At 67.0% G+C, this 18,823-nt stretch overlaps 6 protein-coding genes across 6 annotated transcripts; 3 read left to right on the top strand and 3 right to left on the bottom strand.

Moving 5' to 3' along the window:
* Nucleotides 1–172: 172 nt before the first annotated feature.
* On the bottom strand, nt 173–1,192 carry RHOBADRAFT_41273 (uncharacterized protein; the record flags this gene model as incomplete). The annotated part of the gene is made up of 6 exons (XM_018413848.1): nt 173–316; nt 441–455; nt 482–738; nt 805–871; nt 980–1,015; nt 1,097–1,192. The coding sequence occupies 6 exons, from the start codon at nt 1,190–1,192 to the stop codon at nt 173–175; spliced, it is 615 nt and encodes a 204-aa protein (XP_018273329.1).
* A 350-nt stretch (nt 1,193–1,542) lies between these two features.
* Nucleotides 1,543–2,215, top strand: RHOBADRAFT_3975 (uncharacterized protein; the record flags this gene model as incomplete). Its single annotated transcript, XM_018413651.1, has 4 exons — nt 1,543–1,649; nt 1,740–1,849; nt 1,924–2,025; nt 2,097–2,215. Coding segments are annotated over 4 exons (438 nt in total), but the record flags the coding sequence as incomplete, so codon positions are not given.
* A 1,033-nt stretch (nt 2,216–3,248) lies between these two features.
* On the top strand, nt 3,249–5,276 carry RHOBADRAFT_23810 (uncharacterized protein; the record flags this gene model as incomplete). Its single annotated transcript, XM_018412613.1, has 8 exons — nt 3,249–3,363; nt 3,456–3,544; nt 3,620–3,871; nt 3,981–4,184; nt 4,284–4,511; nt 4,640–4,848; nt 4,963–5,107; nt 5,215–5,276. Coding segments are annotated over exons 1-8 (1,203 nt in total), but the record flags the coding sequence as incomplete, so codon positions are not given.
* A 2,000-nt stretch (nt 5,277–7,276) lies between these two features.
* RHOBADRAFT_41270 (uncharacterized protein) lies at nt 7,277–8,904 on the bottom strand (the record flags this gene model as incomplete). Its single annotated transcript, XM_018413847.1, has 4 exons — nt 7,277–7,643; nt 7,765–8,368; nt 8,438–8,714; nt 8,782–8,904. 4 exons carry the CDS (start codon nt 8,902–8,904, stop codon nt 7,277–7,279), a joined length of 1,371 nt encoding a protein of 456 aa, XP_018273326.1.
* A 619-nt stretch (nt 8,905–9,523) lies between these two features.
* Nucleotides 9,524–12,086, bottom strand: RHOBADRAFT_51156 (uncharacterized protein; the record flags this gene model as incomplete). The annotated part of the gene is made up of 5 exons (XM_018415687.1): nt 9,524–10,634; nt 10,701–10,895; nt 10,964–11,085; nt 11,152–11,919; nt 12,026–12,086. 5 exons carry the CDS (start codon nt 12,084–12,086, stop codon nt 9,561–9,563), a joined length of 2,220 nt encoding a protein of 739 aa, XP_018273325.1. The 3' UTR covers nt 9,524–9,560.
* A 445-nt stretch (nt 12,087–12,531) lies between these two features.
* RHOBADRAFT_51155 (uncharacterized protein) lies at nt 12,532–18,718 on the top strand (the record flags this gene model as incomplete). The annotated part of the gene is made up of 23 exons (XM_018415686.1): nt 12,532–12,750; nt 12,819–13,016; nt 13,088–13,260; nt 13,353–13,959; nt 14,040–14,371; nt 14,446–14,507; nt 14,573–14,672; nt 14,792–14,999; nt 15,064–15,210; nt 15,277–15,360; nt 15,438–15,629; nt 15,713–15,960; nt 16,024–16,091; nt 16,162–16,587; nt 16,657–16,905; nt 16,972–17,142; nt 17,206–17,336; nt 17,404–17,644; nt 17,735–17,911; nt 17,986–18,104; nt 18,200–18,326; nt 18,398–18,495; nt 18,568–18,718. The coding sequence occupies 23 exons, from the start codon at nt 12,532–12,534 to the stop codon at nt 18,622–18,624; spliced, it is 4,434 nt and encodes a 1,477-aa protein (XP_018273324.1). The 3' UTR covers nt 18,625–18,718.
* Between the last annotated feature and the right edge of the window lie 105 nt (nt 18,719–18,823).

Here is an 18,823-nt window from a genome sequence, read left to right as displayed (position 1 = left end):
GAGTCGTTCTCTTTCACTCGGTCGAGGTGCGGCGGCAGCGAGAGCAGGACAGCGAGAGACGGCGAGGGGCGATCTTCCCAGAGAAAGTCAAAGATAGAGCACGTTGCACAACAAACACGCGACCTCTGCTCCCCTGTACACCGCCCTCGCTGTCGCTCGCTCCCTCCGTCTCTCAGGCCCGTGCACCCTGCCCGAGCTGCTGCTCGTCGCCCTCTGCGCCGCCGTCGTCGGCTATCCGAAGCGTCTGGCAGAAGAGGCGGTAGTTGAACTGGTTCGTCTTGCGGTCGAGGAACGGCGGGTGAAGGAGCTTGTCGACCTGCGGGCGAGGGCGGGGGAAAGGGAGCAGAGGGGTGCACGGTGTCAGGCCATCGGGGCTGCAGTACGTCGTCTCAACCGCAGCTCGGCTCGGGAGGCGTGTGACGCCCCGACGGCGAGCGCACAGGCGAGTCGACGTCCTGCAGGCGCGAGAGAGGGGACGCACCTCGTCGTCCGACATGCGGTCGCCCGTGCTCTTGAGCCACTCGCGCACCTCGTCCGCGTCGCACAAGCCCGTGTTGCGCTCGTCGAAGCACGCGAACGCGTCGAGCATGTCGGACTCGGGGTCGAGCGCCGACAGGTGCGACGCCATGAGGGTCACGAACGCGGTAAAGTTGAGCTGGGCGGGCGCGGACGAGGCGGGCGAGTTGGCGGGACGGGCGTGCAGGAGCGAGTGGATGAGGGAAGGGTCGGGGTGCTGGCCTGTGTGCGGCGCAACGAGGGTCAGGTTTCGGCGGTGCTCGAGGAGCGGTAAGAGAAGGGACGGACCGAGCGAGTTGAGCAGGCCGCGCAGGTCGGACTCGGAGATGATGCCGTCGTTGTCCTGGTCGACGAGCTGCAGGGCGCGGGAGCGTCAGCCGCGCAGCCAAGCGTGATCATGGGCCACGGGGTTGGGGTTGAGCGACACTCGAGGTCCAGAGAGGCCCGCCGACGGCTGACGCACGTTGAAGGCCTCGCGGAAGGTCTGTACTTGGGCAGGCTGTGGCGTGGGCAAAAGCAAGAGTCAGTGCACGGCGCGAGGGGGGAGCTGAGCGGGGGGACGAGGGAACCGAGGACGGACGTCGAACACCTGGAACGCGCCAGAGCTTTGCCGTGGGTGACGGGTGGCAGCCTTGCCGGCTTGAGGGCGACCGAGTCCGAGTGTCGCAGTGCTCATTCTGGTGCGGGAGCGAGTCGAGGGTGAGGGGTCGAGATGAGAGAGGTGCGGCCGCGGAGGAGCGAGCAGGAGGACGGCGACACCGCTCGCCTCTCGAGCCAGGGTCTGCGCACGTGCGATGCTGCTGTAGGGCTCAGAGCACGGTCCGGTGCGACCCACAGCTCGGCCAGGCTGAGCTGAGGCGGGCGAGCTGTCGGTCGACGCGTCCTCGACGCGAGCTCCTCCGCACCTCTCTTGCCCTCTGTACCGACTCGCCTGTGTGCATGAAGCGCTCCAGCCCTCCGCCTACCGACCTCGCCGACACGCCCGCGACCAAGCGCACCACCCTCGCCCAGCCCCTCTCGTTCGACTCGCCCGCGTCCTCGTCCACCATGTCGTTCCTCGTCCAGCGCCTTGTCGACGCCGCCAAGATGCCCGCCCGCGGCTCGGCACTCGCAGCAGGCTACGACCTCGCCGCGTGCGTCCCCCTCTCGAGCGCTCTCGCGACGACGACCGCCCTCTCCCCTCTCGCGGACCTCGGACTGACTCCCTCTTTCGCCCCTTGCAGCGCCGAGGCCAAGGTCGTTCCTGCGCAGGGCAAGGCCCTCATCAGCACCGGGCTCGCCATCGCCGTCCCTGAAGGCACCTACGGCCGCATCGCGCCCCGCTCTGGCCTCGGTCCGTCCCTGCTCCTCGTGCCCTCCCCGTCGCAAGCGTGACGCGCAACCCTGACCCGGGCTTCCGCGACGCAGCGAGCAAGCACATGATCGACACGGGCGCGGGCGTCATCGACGCCGACTACCGCGGCGAGGTCAAGGTCTTGCTCTTCAACCACGCCAAGGAGGACTTCCAGGGTGCGTCCCCTCTTCCTCCCTGCGCAACGCTCTCTTCCGTCCTGACCTCATTCTTCGCCCTTCCCTCGCAGTCAACGCCGGCGACCGCGTCGCGCAGCTCATCCTCGAGCGCATCGTGACCCCGGAGCCGCAAGAGGTCGCCTCGCTCGCCGACACGGAGCGCGGCGCCGGCGGCTTTGGCTCGACGGGCGGGTTCGGCGCCGTCCAAGCGGCCGTCGATGCGGCTCAGGCGGCGCCCGGGACGACGGTCGTCGTCACGCAGGAGGTCGAGAAGGAGGTCGAGACGAGCACCGACCAGGAGAAGGAGGCGCTCGCGACGGGCGCGTGAACGAGACGCTGGCTCGTCTCGCGTGCAACGACCGCTATCACCGCGTCATGTTCGAGGGTCTGTTCCTGCGGTCCTCGGCGAGGAGAGAGAGAGCGCGAGAGGGCGAGGGCAGCCGGTCGAGCCTCTTGCATCAAGGCCTCTTTTTTCGGCGGGAAAGACGCGGCCGCTCCCTGTCACGTTGTACTCAGACCGTCGAGAGTCGCTCTACTTGCCTTGAAGCGGTGCTCGTCGACTTGAGAGGCCGTCGTCGTCGTCGTCGGCGCGTCGCATCGCGTCGTTGGTCCATCTCGTCCTCGCCCTCTCGCTCGCCTCTCGACACTCGGCGCGCCATGAACCGCCACAACGGCCAGGCCAACGGCTTCTCGGTCGACAACCTGTGCGTCCACCTCTCCCAGTGCGAGCCCGCTTCGCCGGGCCTCTCGTCTCCCTCGCGATCTGGTCTTCGCCCGGGTCGTGCCGACGACTGCGCGCAAGGCTCGGCAAGTGAGCGCACGAGAGCCCTAAGCTGACTCTGGCCTGCCTCGACACGTGCAGCTTTAGCCTCGACACCAAGGCGACGCCTAAACGTCCTCGCCCTTCCTCGTCGACCGGCGCAGGAGCTTCTGCCTCGCGCCAGCCGCACCTGTCGTCCTCGCCCAGCCACGCGCAGACGACGCCGTATCGCCCTACGCCTGGACCGAGCAAGCTCCACGGCTCGAGCCCTGCCGGGTGCGCCTCCCCTCCCCTTCCTCCTCGTCTCGTCCCTCTCTCGTTCGACCGTCCGCTTACACCTGCACGCCCACACAGCTTTCCCTCTCCCGCACCACCCGCCACCCCCTCGGCCCCCGTCATCCCCTTCTCGACTCGGTCCAACAAGCTCACCGTCCAAGAGTCGCTCAACGCCCACCTCGCGCTCCCGACCTCGGCCCAGCTCGCCGGCAACCAGGTCCGCGTCACGCTCGCGGCCCAGAACGACCCGAAGGACTATGACTACCGGATCGCGTTCGAGCGGGCCATGGAGAGGAGCGAGGGTGCGTCGCGCGACGATTTCCTCTTTCTCGAGCCGCCTCGCCTCGCACCGCGGCCGATTAGGCGGGCTGACCGGTCGTCGTACTGCGCGCAGTCCTCGACACGTTGATCGACGAGGCGGCGCAGACGTTCAAGGAGTACTACGGCATCGAGGAGTTTGGCGACCCGTCGATCCAGTCGCAGGTGCGCCCCGGCTCGTCCTCCTTTCCGGCCTCCTCAGCCTCGTCGTCCCCTCCCTGACTCTCTCCTCCCACGCAGGACGACATCCTTGTCGTCGGACGCCTGTGCCCCGAGACGGACGCGGCCAAGATGACCGAGACGTCGACCTGGCTCGAGTCGTCGCGCATGCTCGGCTCGGGCTCGCGCGTCCTGCTCAAGTTCGAGCCCGACATGAAGGTGCGCGGCGCGCCGAGCGGCGGCGGCGGCATGGCCATGTTCCCTGGGTGCCTCGTCGCGCTCAAGGGGACGAACGGCGGCGGCAAGCTGTTTGCGGTCAAGGAGGTCCTCATGGTGCGTCCCCTCGCACTTCTTATCTCGCGCCTGCCCTCTCTGCGATGCGCAGCAAGCGAGGTTGTTGGAAGACGGCGGGTAGCTCACACGAGCGCCCGCACGCCCGCAGATGCCGCCGATCGACGCGACCTACACGGCCCCGACCGAGCTCCTCGCCATGCAGTACGGCGCCAAGGCCAAGCAGCTCAACGGCAACCCGATGTCGGTCATCGTCGCCTCGGGCCCGTACACGACCGAGCACGACCTCGAGTACGAGCCGCTCCAGGCGCTGCTCGGCCTCGTCCAGGAGGAGCGACCCGACGTGCTCATCTTGGTGCGTCCAGCCTGCCTCTTGCCGGTCACGCACACGTGCTCGATGTGTGTTTCGCCGTGGAAGAGACGGTACATGACTGACTCGCCCTCGTCGTCGCAGACGGGCCCCTTTATCGACTCGGCGCACCCGCTCATCCAGCGCGGCGACGTCGACGAGCTACCCGGCCAGCTCTTCCGCACCCGCATCTCGACCCGCCTCTCGCACCTCATCGCCAACTCGCCCCGGACGAGCGTCCTCCTCGTGCCGCACGGCCGCGACTTGACGAGCACGCACGTCGCGTTCCCGCAGGCGCCGCTCGCGAGGGAGGCAGAGCTCGCCTTGCCCAAGGTGCGCCGGCCATGTCCTCTCTGTATGACTGGGTCTGAGAGGGGTCTAGTCGCTCTGAGCGTCGTCAGGCGGCCGAGACTGACGCTGCCCTTCCTCTTCCCCCTCCTCTCGTCCTCGCTCGCCCGCAGGGTGTCCGCCTTCTGCCCAACCCGGCCATGTTCAGCATCAACGAGGTCGTGTTCGGCATCACGTCGGTCGACACGCTGTGGAGCCTCAAGTCGCAGGAGTTCTTCCGCAAGTGCGCCGACGCCGAGCCGGTCGAAGAGGGGTCCGAGCCCGACCCGCTCGCCAAGGACGTCATGGCGAGGACGTGCAGGCACTTGTTGCGGCACAGGAGGTGCGTCGGCTCGCTCTCTCTCTCTCTGGCTGTCCTCGCTCTCCTCGAGCGAGTGCTCTCCTGCATGTAGAAGTACTCGACTGACACCCTGTCTCCTCCTCGTCCGGCTCACAGCTTCTACCCGGTCTTTCCCTCGCCGCCGCCGTCCAAGATGCTCGACGCGCTCAACCTCGACATGACGCACTACGACCTCGTCAAGATGGGCAGCTCGGGCCCCGACATCGTGATCGCGCCGTCGATCCAGAAACACTTTACTCGCGTGGGTCCAGCGCTCCTTCCCTCGCTCGTCCTCGAGGCGTGCACCTGCGCATGCCCTGTCGTGCTTGGATGCGTGGGAGCTCACGGACCTCCCTCGCGCCCTCGCAGATTGTCGACTCGACCATCCTCCTCAACCCGTCCTTCCTCGCCAAGTCGTCGGCGCCCGCCTCGGCCGGCACGTTCGCCCGCCTCACGATCCACCCGATGGACCAGGAGCACCTCAACGAGCTCGCGAGCACGGGCATGGTCGACGTCGGCGGCGAGCCGGACGAGCCAGTCGAGCACCGAGTGTGGGAGCGGTGCAGGGTCGACGTCATCAAGGTGTAGCTCGCAGGTGGCTCGTCGATGTGCGAGGAGGAGCATGGTGTTGTATCGAGCTCGTCGGTCTGCGTCTCTGCAAGCTCGAGAGGTGACTCTGCTCGAGAGAGCGGATTCGGACCTTCTCAAGTTGCGCTCGCGAGGGAGTGCCTCTCCTACTCTCGCAATCCCCCGAGTTCCTGCTTCTCGCAGCCTGCCCGGCGCGACTTGGGCATCTACTTGAGCTGCACTCGCCGTTACGGTGTGTCCGCGGACCGGCTTCGCTCCGTCCGCCTCTCCTCGGTCTGCTCCCTCGCTCTCTCTCTTCACTCGCACCAGCGCTCGCACTCGCTGCACCTGTCGAGATGGACGACACGATCACGCTCCGCACCTCGGACGACCCGCCCGTCGAGCTCAAGGCTGCGCGCGCCGTCCTCACCTCGGGCAGCAAGGTCTTTTCCGACATGTTCTCGCTCCCGCAAGGCGCCTCGTCGACCTCGCAAGGCACCAGCATCGACGTCGCCGAGAAGGAGGCCGAGATCAAGCCGTTCCTGCGCCTGCTCAACCTGTCGCACGAGGAGGGCGACCCGTTCAAGGAACTCGACGTCAACGACTGGCCCGTCGTCGCCAAGCTCGCCGACAAGTACGACTCGGCGACGGTCCGCGCGATCGTCCTCTGCAAGTGCTGGTGAGTCGCATCTCCCTTCTGTCGGTCTCGCTGGCGTGAGTTGATCGATTCCTCGCGAGCAGGTCGTGGTCAACGCCGGCCACGAACGCCATCTACTGCAAGTCGGGCTTTGTCGCCGCCGCCGAGCTTGGCCAACCGCACCTGGCCAAAGTCTTCATGCTGCGCGTGATGCTCGTCTACCCCGAGACGGGCTACGCGGACACGCTCAAGGGCCGTCAGGCGCAGTTTGTGCGTCGCGCACTTCCACACGGGTCGAGCGAGCGGGTCTGACCTCGTCAATTGCCTCGCAGGACAAGTGGGACAAGCTGCTCAAGGCTCACGCAGCAATGTGCGCTCTCGAGGCGAGCGGCATCAACCTGTGCCCCAAGTGCGCAGTGAAGGACCCTTCCCTTGCCGACACTGCGTGGGCTCGCATGATGCGCATGGCCATGAAGGAGTGGACCTCGCACAAGGCGGCCCTCCCGTTCAACAGGCCCGTGTGGGGCGTTAGCCAAGAGCTCAGGTCGTCGAGCAAGATCTGCGCGACGTGCAAGACCGCGTTCGACAACTTTGCCAACTCGCTTGACGAGCACTTCCGCAACACGGCGCCCGAGTCCCCGCTCTGAGGTGCGCCCAGCTTTCTCCCACTCTCTCTACGGAAGAGACGATGTGACTGAGTCTGAAGCCCACAGCGCAACGTCCTCGTCCGGCCCTCCGCCCTTCTCGCTTTTCCCTCTTTCGTCTCGCCAGCCTTGCAACGCCGTGTGTGTTCCTCTCTGTACGGTCACGAGAGCGCAAGCAGTCAACGAGAGAGCTGTCCTGCACGCTACTCGGTGCCTTGAACGAGAGGAAAGCTGGCCACCGAGAGGACGAGCTCCCGCTTGAGAAGGTCGACTTGCTCTCTCTCTCGATGCCTGACAGGCTCGTGTACGGTGCGGCGAGCTCTCGACGACAAGCGCGAGAGTGAAAAGGGACCGTCTATTGCGAGTGCATCGCGCGAGTGACCAAGAGAAACGAGGAGGAGGGCGAGGGGAGCTGTACAGAAGGAGAAATGACGACGAGAGAGGCGAGGACGGGGCTTTTGGGACAAATGTGGAGCGAGAGGGAACGAGAGAGGGATGCAGCTATAACGCTCGGAAGACGACGAAGAGAGAGGAAGGTTGTGGAGGGAGGGACGAGGGTAGAAAGGCTCACAGCCCGCCAGGGCTAGTCGATGAGGGCGACGAGGATGCCGAGGTCGACGCCGAGCGCAGCGGCACCCACGGTGCCTGCATCGGCGACGGCCGTAGGCCCGGCGTCGACGGTGGCGAGGCGTAAGGCGACTTGGCCGGCGTCGGCGGGCGACTCGAGGCGAGGCCGGCGGCGAAGCGGACGTGCGCCGACCGAGACCGTGACGTCGAGCGCGGGTCGTCGAGGTCTGGAGAGCTCGGCGACGGATTCGAGGTTGGAGGAAGGGGCTGGCGAGGCGAGGAGGGACGCTGGGTCATTGAGAGGGAGGCGATCGAGGGGAGGAGGGCCCGTGCGGGCGAGACCGGGCGAGACGAGGCCGGCGAGGAGCGACGGCTTGAAGACACTGCTCAGGGAAGATATCGAGGTCAGTCAGTACCAGTGCTCGCACATCCTCGCTGTGCCGAGCGTGCTCGACATCGAGAGGAGGCCGATGAGAGGAATTCGACTCACAGCTCGCGGTCGACCTCGGCGAGCGGATCTTTGGCTCGGCGGCGAGTCGGACCCGGAGCGCATCCTCGAACGATGCTTGACGAGCGAGGTGCAACGACGACGCCGCCGGGATGCTCGCTGCCGGGACGCCGTCCTCGACGCCGGGCGAACGAACCTCGCGCGGCGACCTCGACGCTGCCGAGCGCGCCTTCGTCGCCTTGGGGTGCTCGGCCTCGATCTTGGTCTTGAAGATGTCGTCGAGGCCGCCGAACAGCTGCTCGACCGTGTGCGGCTGCGACGGCGAGTCGGACGGCGTGATGCCGCGACGAGCTGCGGGTGCAGGCGTCGTGCTGCGGGACCTCGACGACGGCGGCCTGCTCGACGACGACGAGGACGACCCGCTCGAGATCGTGATCATGCTCGGACCGTGCGAGTCAAAGGCGACGCTCGACCGGCGTGAGCCCGGGAGCGAGTGCGGCGGCGAGAGAGGTAGGCGCGGCGAGTCGGTCGCGGTGCGGAACGTGTCGGTCGTCGAGTGAGGGGACGAGGGTGCGGTGTCGATGACAGATGCGGACGACGAGACGTGGTGGGTGGTACGGGAAGAAGATGAGGTCGGCGTCGAGATGTAGTCGGGCGAATCTGCTCGACGGGAAGCGAGTGAGCTCTGCGGCTCAGGTTTTTTGAGGCAAGGGGAACGTCCTGACGCACCGAACGGCATTTGCTGAGCGAGAAGGCGACCTTGACGCTCGTCGTGAGCTCCTTGCGAGCCGCCGCGCACCTTGACCGGACGCCCTCGCGCTTCGACCTCGACGTCTCGCGGCAGGACCGGGTCGTCGAGCTCGATCCGCAGGACGGCGCCGTCCTCGACGGCGTCCCAGCAGCTCGACGTGATGCCGCAGCCGAAGAGCGGCGACGGCGAGGTGCAGACGAGGGTGAACGAGGCGAGGGGAGGGCAGACGAGGGCGGCGACCTCGCGCTTGACGTCCTGCGAGATATCGAGAGAGGGTCAGCTCGGGCACACGTCTCCACGAGTAGGAGAGAGACGGACGGACCTCGAAAGAGCGCCGCTCGCCGGCCCTGTCGGTCACGCCGAGGCTCCACCTCTTGACGGACCCATCTGCCCGCTCGAGCTCGACCTTGACGAGCTCCAACTTGGCGACGCCGCGGCTCGACATGACTGGCGGCTAGTCAAGAGAGTAGGGGCGAGGGCGAGGGTCGAATCGGGTCGATGTGCGAGGGCGGTGAGGACAAAGGGCCGGTCACGGGGCGAGGTCGGACGACGAGGCGGTGCGGGAGATCTGGATGAGCTCGAGCGCTCTGCGGCGGCAGGGCGCACTGCTGCGCGTGGCAGGCGGACTCGCTCTGCCGGGGAGGTTGAGCGGCGGCGAGAGGTGGGCGAGGGAGAAAGAGAGAGAGGACGAAAGCGAGCAGAGGTGGATGGCCGGTGGTGACTTTGCTCCGTCGATGGCGGCTTCTCACCGAGCGAGACGAGACACAAGCCTCGGTAGCGGAGAAAATGAAGATCGGCCCCTCGACGAGCACCGAGCGCGGACGGACAGGGGACGCGGACAGGAGAGCAAGCCGAACCCTCGCTCGGACCCTCTCAACCTCGACGGAAGCGCAGGCGAGCATCGACGACTCTCTCGAGGTCGTGGTCGAGGGCGAGCCTGTAGATCGAAGAGTCAGTGAGCTGCAATGCGAGATCGAGAGGAGGAAAGAGGAGGAGGAACGCACCCGACGCAGCTGACGTGGCAAAAACCCTCGAGCCTCTCTCGAAGCCGGACGAGGAGAACGCAGGACGAAAGACTTGTACGACAAGAGGGGGGTACGGCTACATGAACGCGACCGCGAGCTTCTCCTCCTCGAGCACCTCCCTCCAGTCCCTCAGCCACCCCTTCTCGTTCTGCAGCGCCCACACGCGCTCGAGCGCCGCCACGTCGTCGACGTACCCCTTGAGCGGGCCGCACGCCTGCAGGCCGCGCACGCACAGGGCGCGCTCAGACGGCAGGAGGGCGCACGTCCCGGCGAGGAAGAAGGGGATGGCGCGCGACAGGGGCGAAAAGAGGTGCGCCATCGTGCTCGCCGACACGGACGACGAGCCCGCGCCGACCGCCTCGTCCGACGTCGAGCGCGACTCGGCGAACGCGGTCGTCGTCGCGGCGGTCGGTAACGGCGCTTGCGGGTACGGGCGCGGCGCTGCGGCCGAGCCAGTCGCGGCGGCGGCGGACGAGGTGCCGTCGACGGCGGGCCCGGGCTCGACGGTCGCCGAGGGCGCAGGGAGCATCGACGGCGACGGCTCGTACGTCGCGAGGACGCGCGCGCCGATGTGCAGGATCTGCTGCAGGGCGGCGAGGACGACGTGCGAGACGGGCCCGTGCGCAAACACGCTCTGGTACAGGTAGATGATGACGGCGTGGCGCCACATCTCGCCCGTGCTGATGCGCTCGAGGAACTTGGCGCTGTCGGCGAGGTCGTGTGCGCTCAGGGCCGGCGGGCGCCAGCCTCGGATGGCCGTCTCGATCGCGGCCGCCTTGGCCTTGACGACCTCCTCGGGGAGCGCGTCGCGCTCGGCGCTCAGGTTGGCGATGGCGGCAGCGCACACCATGAGGCCGACGGGCAGGCCGAGGAGGACGGGCAGCTCGCACACGACCGAGTTGACGTCGTCGACGAGGACCGACGGGTTGGCGGCCGACGGCTCGCCGGGCAGGCACGTGTAGGTGAACAGGACGCGACGCTTGCCCGACGTGATGCAGCGTACGACGTCGTGCCAGCCAAAGATGGCGAGGAGGAGCGTCTCGGGGTCCCGGACCGACGACAGGTCGAGGAGCGGGCGCCCGAGTTCCGTGATGAAGTGCTCGCCGAGTAGGCGGATGAACGATGCCGCGCCGGCGCCGACCGAGATGAACTGTAGACGCACGAGAGCGTGTCAGTTGCTGCTGCTTGACGGTGAGGCACTTTGAGAGGGACGCACCTGATGCTCGTACAGGTCGACGAGCGCGAGCAGCTTGGCGCCGAGCGGGATCGTCTGCTGGTGGACGTGGTTCAGGGCGCGTTGAAAGTAGCGGTCGGCCTTGGCGCGCAGTTGGCGCTCGTGCGCGGCCGCCTCGGTCGGGTCGCCGTCGTGCTTGGGCTGGTTCTGCTGCGCTCGGATGCGGTACAGCAGACACTGCGTCGGTGTCGCTGCGTCAGGTGAGGTACTGACAAGAGAGAGAGAGAGAGAGAGTGCGGACGCACAATAGCCATGGCCGCGTTGCGGTTCAACTCGCTCGAGGTCGACGTCTTGTACACGCGCTGCACGGCGACGTCGCGCAACGGCTTGGCGAGCGAGCTCAGGTAGGCGTCGTTGAGGGCGTTGTCTGCGTGGGTGTGACGAGGGGTCAACTTTTCTGGGCCCAGAGAGAGCGAGAGAGAGGAGGACGCACAGGTCGGGTCGACCGAGTCGATCTTGTCCGGGTCGTCGACGTCGCCCAGAGTCGACGGGTCCGAGGCCGCGAGGGCCGAGCTGATCGGGTGCTCGGCCGGCGACGGCTCTGCGCTCGCGGTCGCTGTCGGGAGCGAGTCCCAGCCCGCAATTTCGAGATCGAGCGTCTGAAAGAAGTCGTCGACGCCGTTCAGGCCGTGCGACAGGTCGGCGAACGGCGAAAAGGCGGCGAGGTGGAACGACGGGAGGGCGTACGAGGCGTTCGAGTCGCCGGGTGGCGGGATGGCGGGGAATGCCGCAGCGCCAAAGGCGGGTAGAGGTACTGGAGGAGGGGCCGGGTCGAACGGTCGAGGCGGTCCGAGGGCGGGAGAGGCGAAGCTGGTCGCGGCAGCGGTCGTCGGCGGCAGCGAGAAGTAGTGCGGTGCTGGTGGCCCGGCGTTGACGAAGCTCGGCTGCGGCGGCGGGTAGTGCGCGGCGGCGGTGGACGGCGACGAGGACGAGGCGGATGTCGGCGGGAGGTGGGGGAAGCTCGCGGGCGGCGCAGAGCTGCTTGACGCGACTGGGTAGGTCGACGTTGATGCACTGGGCCCTGCGACGGGTGCGCCGCGGTCGCTCGACGGGCCCTCGGACGAGGCGGCCCTCGAGCGCTTGGGCGGGCGGCCCTCTGCGGGATCTGGCCACGAGCAGGTCCACGCGCCCTGGATGCAGCGCTGACAGGCGCCCGTGTGGTCGTCGTGCGTCTCGTCGCACTTCTTCCTGCGCGTGCGGCCTGTGTCGGCGTGGCCGGTGAGGTGAGGTGGGGAGGGAGGGGGGAGGACGAGGACGAGGTTAGATCGCGGCGACAGCGCAAGGGGGTGGGAGCAAGAGGGGCGCACAGGTGAGGCAGCCCTTCTTGGAGCGTCGCTTGCCTGGTCCTGGCAGCTCTGGCGCAGACATGAGCGAGGGGCGGTGTTGGACCAACAGCTCGCCTCGCTCTTCCTCCTCGTCGTCCTCCTCTCTCTCTGTCTCGCCGCCAGCTACCGCGCACACTCTCAAGCGCAGGCTGCTCTGCGCTCCCGCCCTCGCCACACCCTGCTGCACCGGCCCGGTCGCGTTCCAGCAGCCCCCAGCCTCGCGCGTCGCCGCGAGCCGACTCAACTCTGGGCGTCGCTCTCTCCCTGCAGCGAGCGCGGCCAGCATGGGCTGGCTCCAGTCGAGCGCAGCTTCGGAGCGCTGTGTGCCGCCGAGCGTCAGGCGGCGCGCGCAGGCGCAGAGAGGCCAGCCGGCACACGACAAGCGCTTGCCGCGCTCGTCGCCTCTCGAGCCAGCTCGGCCACACAGGCTTGGCTCGCCCTCGCTCTCGCACTCTTGCCTGCACAGAGCTCGCACGGCACCCGTCTCCATGCTCTATCCGCCAGTACGGCCGCCAGCTCCCCTCGGCGACAGCTCGTCGTCGACCTCGCCTCCAGACTCGGTCCTCAACCCCGCACCCGACGACGGCGACGAGCGGGTCGATCACCATCAGCAGTCGACCAGTCGCTCCTCGTCCTCTGCGCCCACCATCAACGGCGACCGGCATCCGACCCGCGTCGACCCCGAGAAGGCCGCCGCCCAGTTCGAGGTGCGCCCGTCCCTCTCCTCCTCGTTCACGTCCTCGTGCGCACGCTCATCTCGCCCTCACCCACACAGGACCTCCGTCGTACCCTGTCCCGACCGTATTCGCCTCACCCTGTCGACCCGGAGAAGCAGGACCCATCCTCGTCGACGTTCGACCTCTTGTCGTACCTGCGCGCCGAGGCGAGCGAGGCCGACGCGGCGGGCCTCAAGCGCAAGGCGCTCGGCGTCGCGTGGACCGGCCTTCAGGTCATCGGCAACGGCGGCGAGAAGGTGCGTCCGCGCTCTCGTGCTTGGGCGCAGTCGTGCGACCGAACCTGACCCTCTCTCTCCCACGCGCGCAGCTCTACATCCCGACTTTCCTCGACGCCTGTCGCGACACCGTCCTGGCGCCCGCACGCCTGATCGGCAAGCTGTGCGGGCGCGACAAGGCCGTGCCGAAGCACCTGCTCGAGAACTTTGACGGGTGCCTCAAGCCGGGCGAGATGTGCCTCGTCCTCGGTCGACCAGGGTCTGGGTACGTCCGCCTCCTTCCTCCCTCCTTTTCGAGAGCCTATGCTCGTGATACACGGACCAGGCCCTGACAAAGCTTCTCCCTCGCGACCCCAGCTGCTCAACCTTCTTGAAGACGATCGCGAATCAGCGCTCGGGCTACCTGGCGGTCAACGGCGACGTCTCGTACGGCGGCATCCCGTCGTCGCTCATGGCCAAGCGCTACCGCGGCGAGGTCGTCTACAACGCCGAGGACGACGTGCACGCCGCGACGCTCACGGTCGCCCAGACGCTCGGGTTCGCGCTCAAGCTCAAGACGCCGGGCACGCTCCCGCCGGGCAAGACCAAGCGCGAGCTCGACAGCGAGGTCCTGAGCGTCGTCCTGCGCATGCTCGGCATCTCGCACACGCGCGACACAAAGGTCGGCTCGGCGTACGAGCGCGGCGTGTCGGGCGGCGAGCGCAAGCGCGTCTCGATCGCCGAGATGATGGCGACGAGGGCGTGCGTGTGCTCGTGGGACAACTCGACCCGCGGCCTCGACGCCTCGACGGCGCTCGACTACGCCAAGGCGCTCCGAGTCCTCACCGACGTGCACCAGATGGCGACGTTCGTCTCGCTGTACCAGGCCGGCGAGGGCATCTACGACCAGTTCGACAAGGTGCTCGTCATCGACGAGGGTCGCCAGGTCTTCTTCGGGCCGGCGCGAGAGGCGCGGCAGTACATGGTGCGTCGCGCTTTGACCCTCTTCCTCGCGTTCGGTTCCACGAGACGCTCACGCGCCACCTTTCTCGCCCGCCGCCGCAGATGTCGCTCGGCTACGCCGACCTTCCTCGACAGACCTCGGCCGACTACCTCACCGGCTGCACCGACCCGAACGAGCGCAAGCTTGCCGACGGCCGCTCCGAGGCCAACGTTCCGTCGACGTCCGAGGCGCTCGAGGCCGCCTTCCACCGCTCCGACATCCACCGCCGCATGCTCGACGAGCGCGACGCCTACCTCGCCGAGACTGAGCGCGACGAGAAGGCGCGGCACGAGTTCGAGGAGGCGGTCAAGGGCGACAAGCGGCGCGGTGTGCGGCACAAGAGCGTGTACACGGCATCGTTCGCGGCGCAGGTGTGGGCGCTGTCGGTCAGGCAGTGCGTCGAGATCGTCCTCTCTCCCTGCGCGCTCGAACTTTCGTCGTCGGGACTGACCCGCTCGTGTCCTCCAGGTTCCAGCTTCGCCTGCAAAACCGCGCCGACCTCATCTTCCTCAACCTGTCGAGCATCATCAGTGCGTCCACGACCGTCCAGAGTCTCTTGATGAGCCGGCCCTGACCTTGTTGCTCGCTCGCGCAGTCGCACTCATCATCGGCTCGACCTTCTACCAGCTCCCGCCAACAGCTGCGGGCGCGTTCAGGCGAGGAGGAGCCATCTTCCTCGGCGTCATCTTCAACGGGTGCGTCCACCTACCCCTGCTCGTTCAGCGCAGAGCCGAGTTCCTGACCCGAGCCTTCCCATTCTGCCCTTCCCAACCTCGACCTCTCCCGACTTTCCCCCTCTTGCCCATTCCAATAGCTTCCAAGCCTTCACCGAGCTCCCGTCGCAGATGCAGGGTCGGCCTATCGTGTGGAAGCACAAGTCGTGGGCGCTGTATCGCCCCGCAGCGACGACGCTCGCCGCCACCCTCGCCGACCTCCCGATCAACTGCCTCGCCATCTTCTTCTTCACCGTCGTGCTCTACTGGATGATCGGCCTCGCCGCGACTGCCGGGGCCTTCTTCTCGGTGCGTCCCTCCTCCCAAAGCTCGAGAAGACCCTCCCTGACACTGCCCACGAGCACGCGCGCAGTACTATCTCATCGTCCTCACGACCTTCCTTGCGACGAGCGCCTGGTTCCGCCTCTTCGGCACCTTGTGCCGCAACTACGACCAGGCCAACCGCTACGCGTCGGCCATCGTCACGATCTTCGAGCTCTACTCGGGCTACCTCATCCCGGTCCGTCCTCTTTTCCCTTTTCCTCTCTCGTCCCGGGCCCTCGACTGACACAGCCCTCCCTCACAGATCTTTGCGCAGAAGCGCTGGCTCTTCTGGCTGTCGTACCTGTCGCCGTTCCAGTGGGGCTACGCCGCCGCCCTCGCCAACGAGGTGAGCTTCTCTTTCCGCCCGGACGAGCGCCTCTTTTTCTTCGACCCGAGGACTGACATGCACTCGTCCCGTCACAGTTCAAGCGCCTGAGCCTCACGTGCGACGGCCAGTACGTCTTCCCGAATTCGCTCGACGGCCTCCTGCCGCAGTACCCGTCCGCGCTCGGCCCGAACCAGGTCTGCACCCTCGCTGGCGCCACGCCCGGCACGGACGTCATCGCCGGTACGGCCTACCTGTCGGCAGCGTACGGCTACCAGGTCAGCGACCAGGTGCGTCCCCTTCTCTCTCGCGCGCTCGAGCCTCGCCGGCGAACCTTCCTAAACCCGCTTCCCTCTCTTCCTCGCCGCCGCAGTGGCGCAACTGGGGCATCCTCGTCGCCTTCTTCATCGGCATCTCGGCCATCCAGGCCGCCGCCGCCGAGATCGTCCCCGACGGCAACTCGGCGCCGCGCATCGACGTCTTTGCGCACGAGGACAAGGAGCGCAAGGAGCTCAACGAGCGCCTCCAGGCCAACAAGGAGCGGTACCGCAAGGGCGAGGTCGAACAGGACCTGTCGGGCTTGATCCAGTCGCGCAAGGCGTTCACCTGGGAGGACTTGACGTGCGTCGCCTCCTGTTCCTCATCCTCTCGAGCGGGTGTCCTGACGCTCGTCCTTCCTCGCAGCTACGACGTCCCTGTCGCAGGCGACAACCTCCAGCTCCTCAACCACGTCTACGGCTACGTCAAGCCAGGTGAGCAGCGCTTTGACCCCTTTTCGCGACATGGCCTTCTCAAATTGACTGACCCTCTCTCCCCTCGCAGGCGAGATCACGGCGCTCATGGGCGCCTCAGGAGCCGGCAAGACGACGCTTCTGGACGTGCTCGCCGACCGCAAGACGACCGGCCTGATCGGCGGCTCGCGACTCGTCGCCGGCCGACCCTGCGGGCGCGAGTTCCAGCGCGGGACGGCCTACGTCGAGCAGCAGGACGTGCACGAGCATACGGCGACGGTGCGCGAGGCGCTCCGCTTCTCGGCCTACCTGCGCCAGCCCGCCAACGTCAGCAAGGCCGACAAGGACGCCTACGTCGAGGAGGTCATCCAGCTGCTCGAGCTCGAGGACAAGGCCGACGCTATGATCGGCGAGGTCGGTCATGGTCTCGACGTCGAGGCGCGCAAGAGGGTCACGATCGGCGTCGAGCTCGCCGCCAAGCCGCAGCTGCTCCTCTTCCTCGACGAGCCGACCTCGGGTGCGTCCACCTCTCTCTCTCCCTCTGTCCCGGGCCTTGGCCACACAGCCTGACCCTCTGCCTATCCAGGTCTCGACGGGCAGTCGGCGTACAACATCATCCGCTTCCTGCGCAAGCTCGCCGCTGCGGGCCTCACGATCCTGTGCACGATCCACCAGCCGAACGCGCTCCTGTTCGAGAACTTTGACCGCCTCCTGCTCCTCAAGCGCGGTGGCGCGACCGCCTACTTTGGCGACATTGGCAAAGACTCGCACGTCCTGCGCGAGTACCTCGCCAAGAACGGCGCCAACTGCCCCGAGGACGCGAACCCTGCCGAGTGTGCGTCCTCTTCCTCCTCCTCCCCTCCTTCCCTCGTCCCTTACTGATTCGTCTCACCCCTTGCAGTCATGCTCGACGCTATCGGCGCCGGGTCGAGCAAGCCGATCGGCTCGAAGGACTGGGCCGACGTCTGGCTCGAGTCGGACGAGTTCGCCGAGGTCAAGCAGGAGATCAACCGCATCAAGGAGGAGAGCCTCGCGACGCCCGAGGTCCTCGACCCTTCTCTTCACCTCGAGTGTGCGTCCCCTGTCCCCCATCTGCACGAGCGTCGTGTCCTGACTGACCTTCGGCCCTCGCTAGACGCGACGAGTTTCGTCCACCAGCTCAAGGTCGTCTCGCAACGCACCCTGCTCGCCTTCTACCGGTCCGTCGACTACACTTATACGAAGTGGATAAACCACTGCGCCCTCGCCCTCACGATCGGCCTCACGGTGCGTCCCGCCTTCCTCCCTCTCCCCCAATCGGCCTTCCCAAACTGACCCTCCTCGACGACCGCAGTACCTCCAGCTCGGCAACTCGCAAGAGGACATGCAGTACCGCCTCTTTGCACTCTTCTACCTCGTCACGCTCCCGGCCATCCTCATCGCCCAGGTCGAGCCGCTCTTCATCCACAACCGCACGACCTTTGTCCGCGAGGCGAGCTCGAAGATGTACTCGCCCGTCGTGTTCGGCATCACGCAGCTCGTCGGCGAGATGCCCTACTCGCTTCTCTGCGCCGTCACCTTCTTCCTCCTCTTCTGTGGGTCCCTCTCTCGGTCCCTCCTTTCGTCCCCGGCGCCGCGCACAGACCCTCGTCTGACTCTTTTCCCTCGCGCTCCCTCTTCCGCAGACTACCCGATCGGCTTCGACTCGGACTCGAACCGGGCCGGCTACCACTTTGCCTTCGTCCTCCTCCTCGAGATCTACTCGGTCACGCTCGGTCAAGCCTTTGCGGCCCTGTCGCCGACCGAGTACATCGCCGAGCAGATGGTGCCCGGCGCGCTCCTCATCTTTGTCACCTTCTGCGGTGCGTCCTCCTCTTCTCTCTCTTTCTGCCCTGTCCCGAGAACGTGGCCCTGACCAAGTCGAACATCCTTGCAGGCGTCACGGTCCGGTACGACGAGCTGCTCGGCTTCTGGCACTGGCTCTACTGGGTCAACCCGTTCACATACGTCGTCGAGGGCACCATGGCGAACGAGATGCACGGCCGCATCATCGAGGTGCGTCCCGCTCTCTCTCGTGTCGGGGCTCGTGCGCCACTCTCTCCCCGTCAGGCCGACCGACCTGACGCTCGCCTCCCTTCTCCTCCTCGCAGTGCACCCCTCGCGAGCTGCGCGTGTTCGAGCCGCCGACCGGGCAGACGTGCGCCGAGTGGGCGGGCGCCTTTATCGAGGCGTCGACCGGGTACTTGACCAACCCGGACGCGACGGCCGCCTGCGAGTGTGAGTCCTCGCTCTCTCTCTCTCTCTCTCCCTCTAGCGTGCTCGACTGACAATTGTGACGCTGCCCGCAGACTGCCAGTACGCCAACGGCGACGAGTTCGCGTCGACGTACGGCTGGAGCTTCTCGAACCGCGGTCGCGACATCGGCATCTTCCTCGTCTTTGTCCTCGTGCGTAGCCTCTCCCCCCTCTCGCCTTCCGTGCCGCTCGTACGTGGGTACTGACTGTCGAACGCGAGACAGTTCAACTGCGCCGTCACGGTCGCGGCGTCCAAGTGGCTCAGGTACAGCAAGCGCTAGATCTCGAGCACGGTGGCGCGCTTCGCTTCCTTCTAGAGCTCTCGTTCGTGTAGATAAAGTCGTTACTGCATCTCGCAACTCGTCGTTCCCCATCTAGCGCCGCGCTCGTGCGATAGAGCGAAAAAAGAGAGGAAGCGGTGGCTGAGGAAGGCTCGCTAGTGGCTCCACGCGAGCTGTAAGGGCAGCGTGCTCTCGAGTC

This window comes from Rhodotorula graminis (genome assembly GCF_001329695.1).
Source record: "Rhodotorula graminis WP1 unplaced genomic scaffold RHOBAscaffold_2, whole genome shotgun sequence".
In the NCBI taxonomy this organism is placed as follows: Eukaryota; Fungi; Basidiomycota; class Microbotryomycetes; order Sporidiobolales; family Sporidiobolaceae; genus Rhodotorula; species Rhodotorula graminis.
The sequence above is the reverse complement of the archived record's forward strand: the minus strand, read 5'-3'. Positions and strand labels throughout refer to the sequence as shown.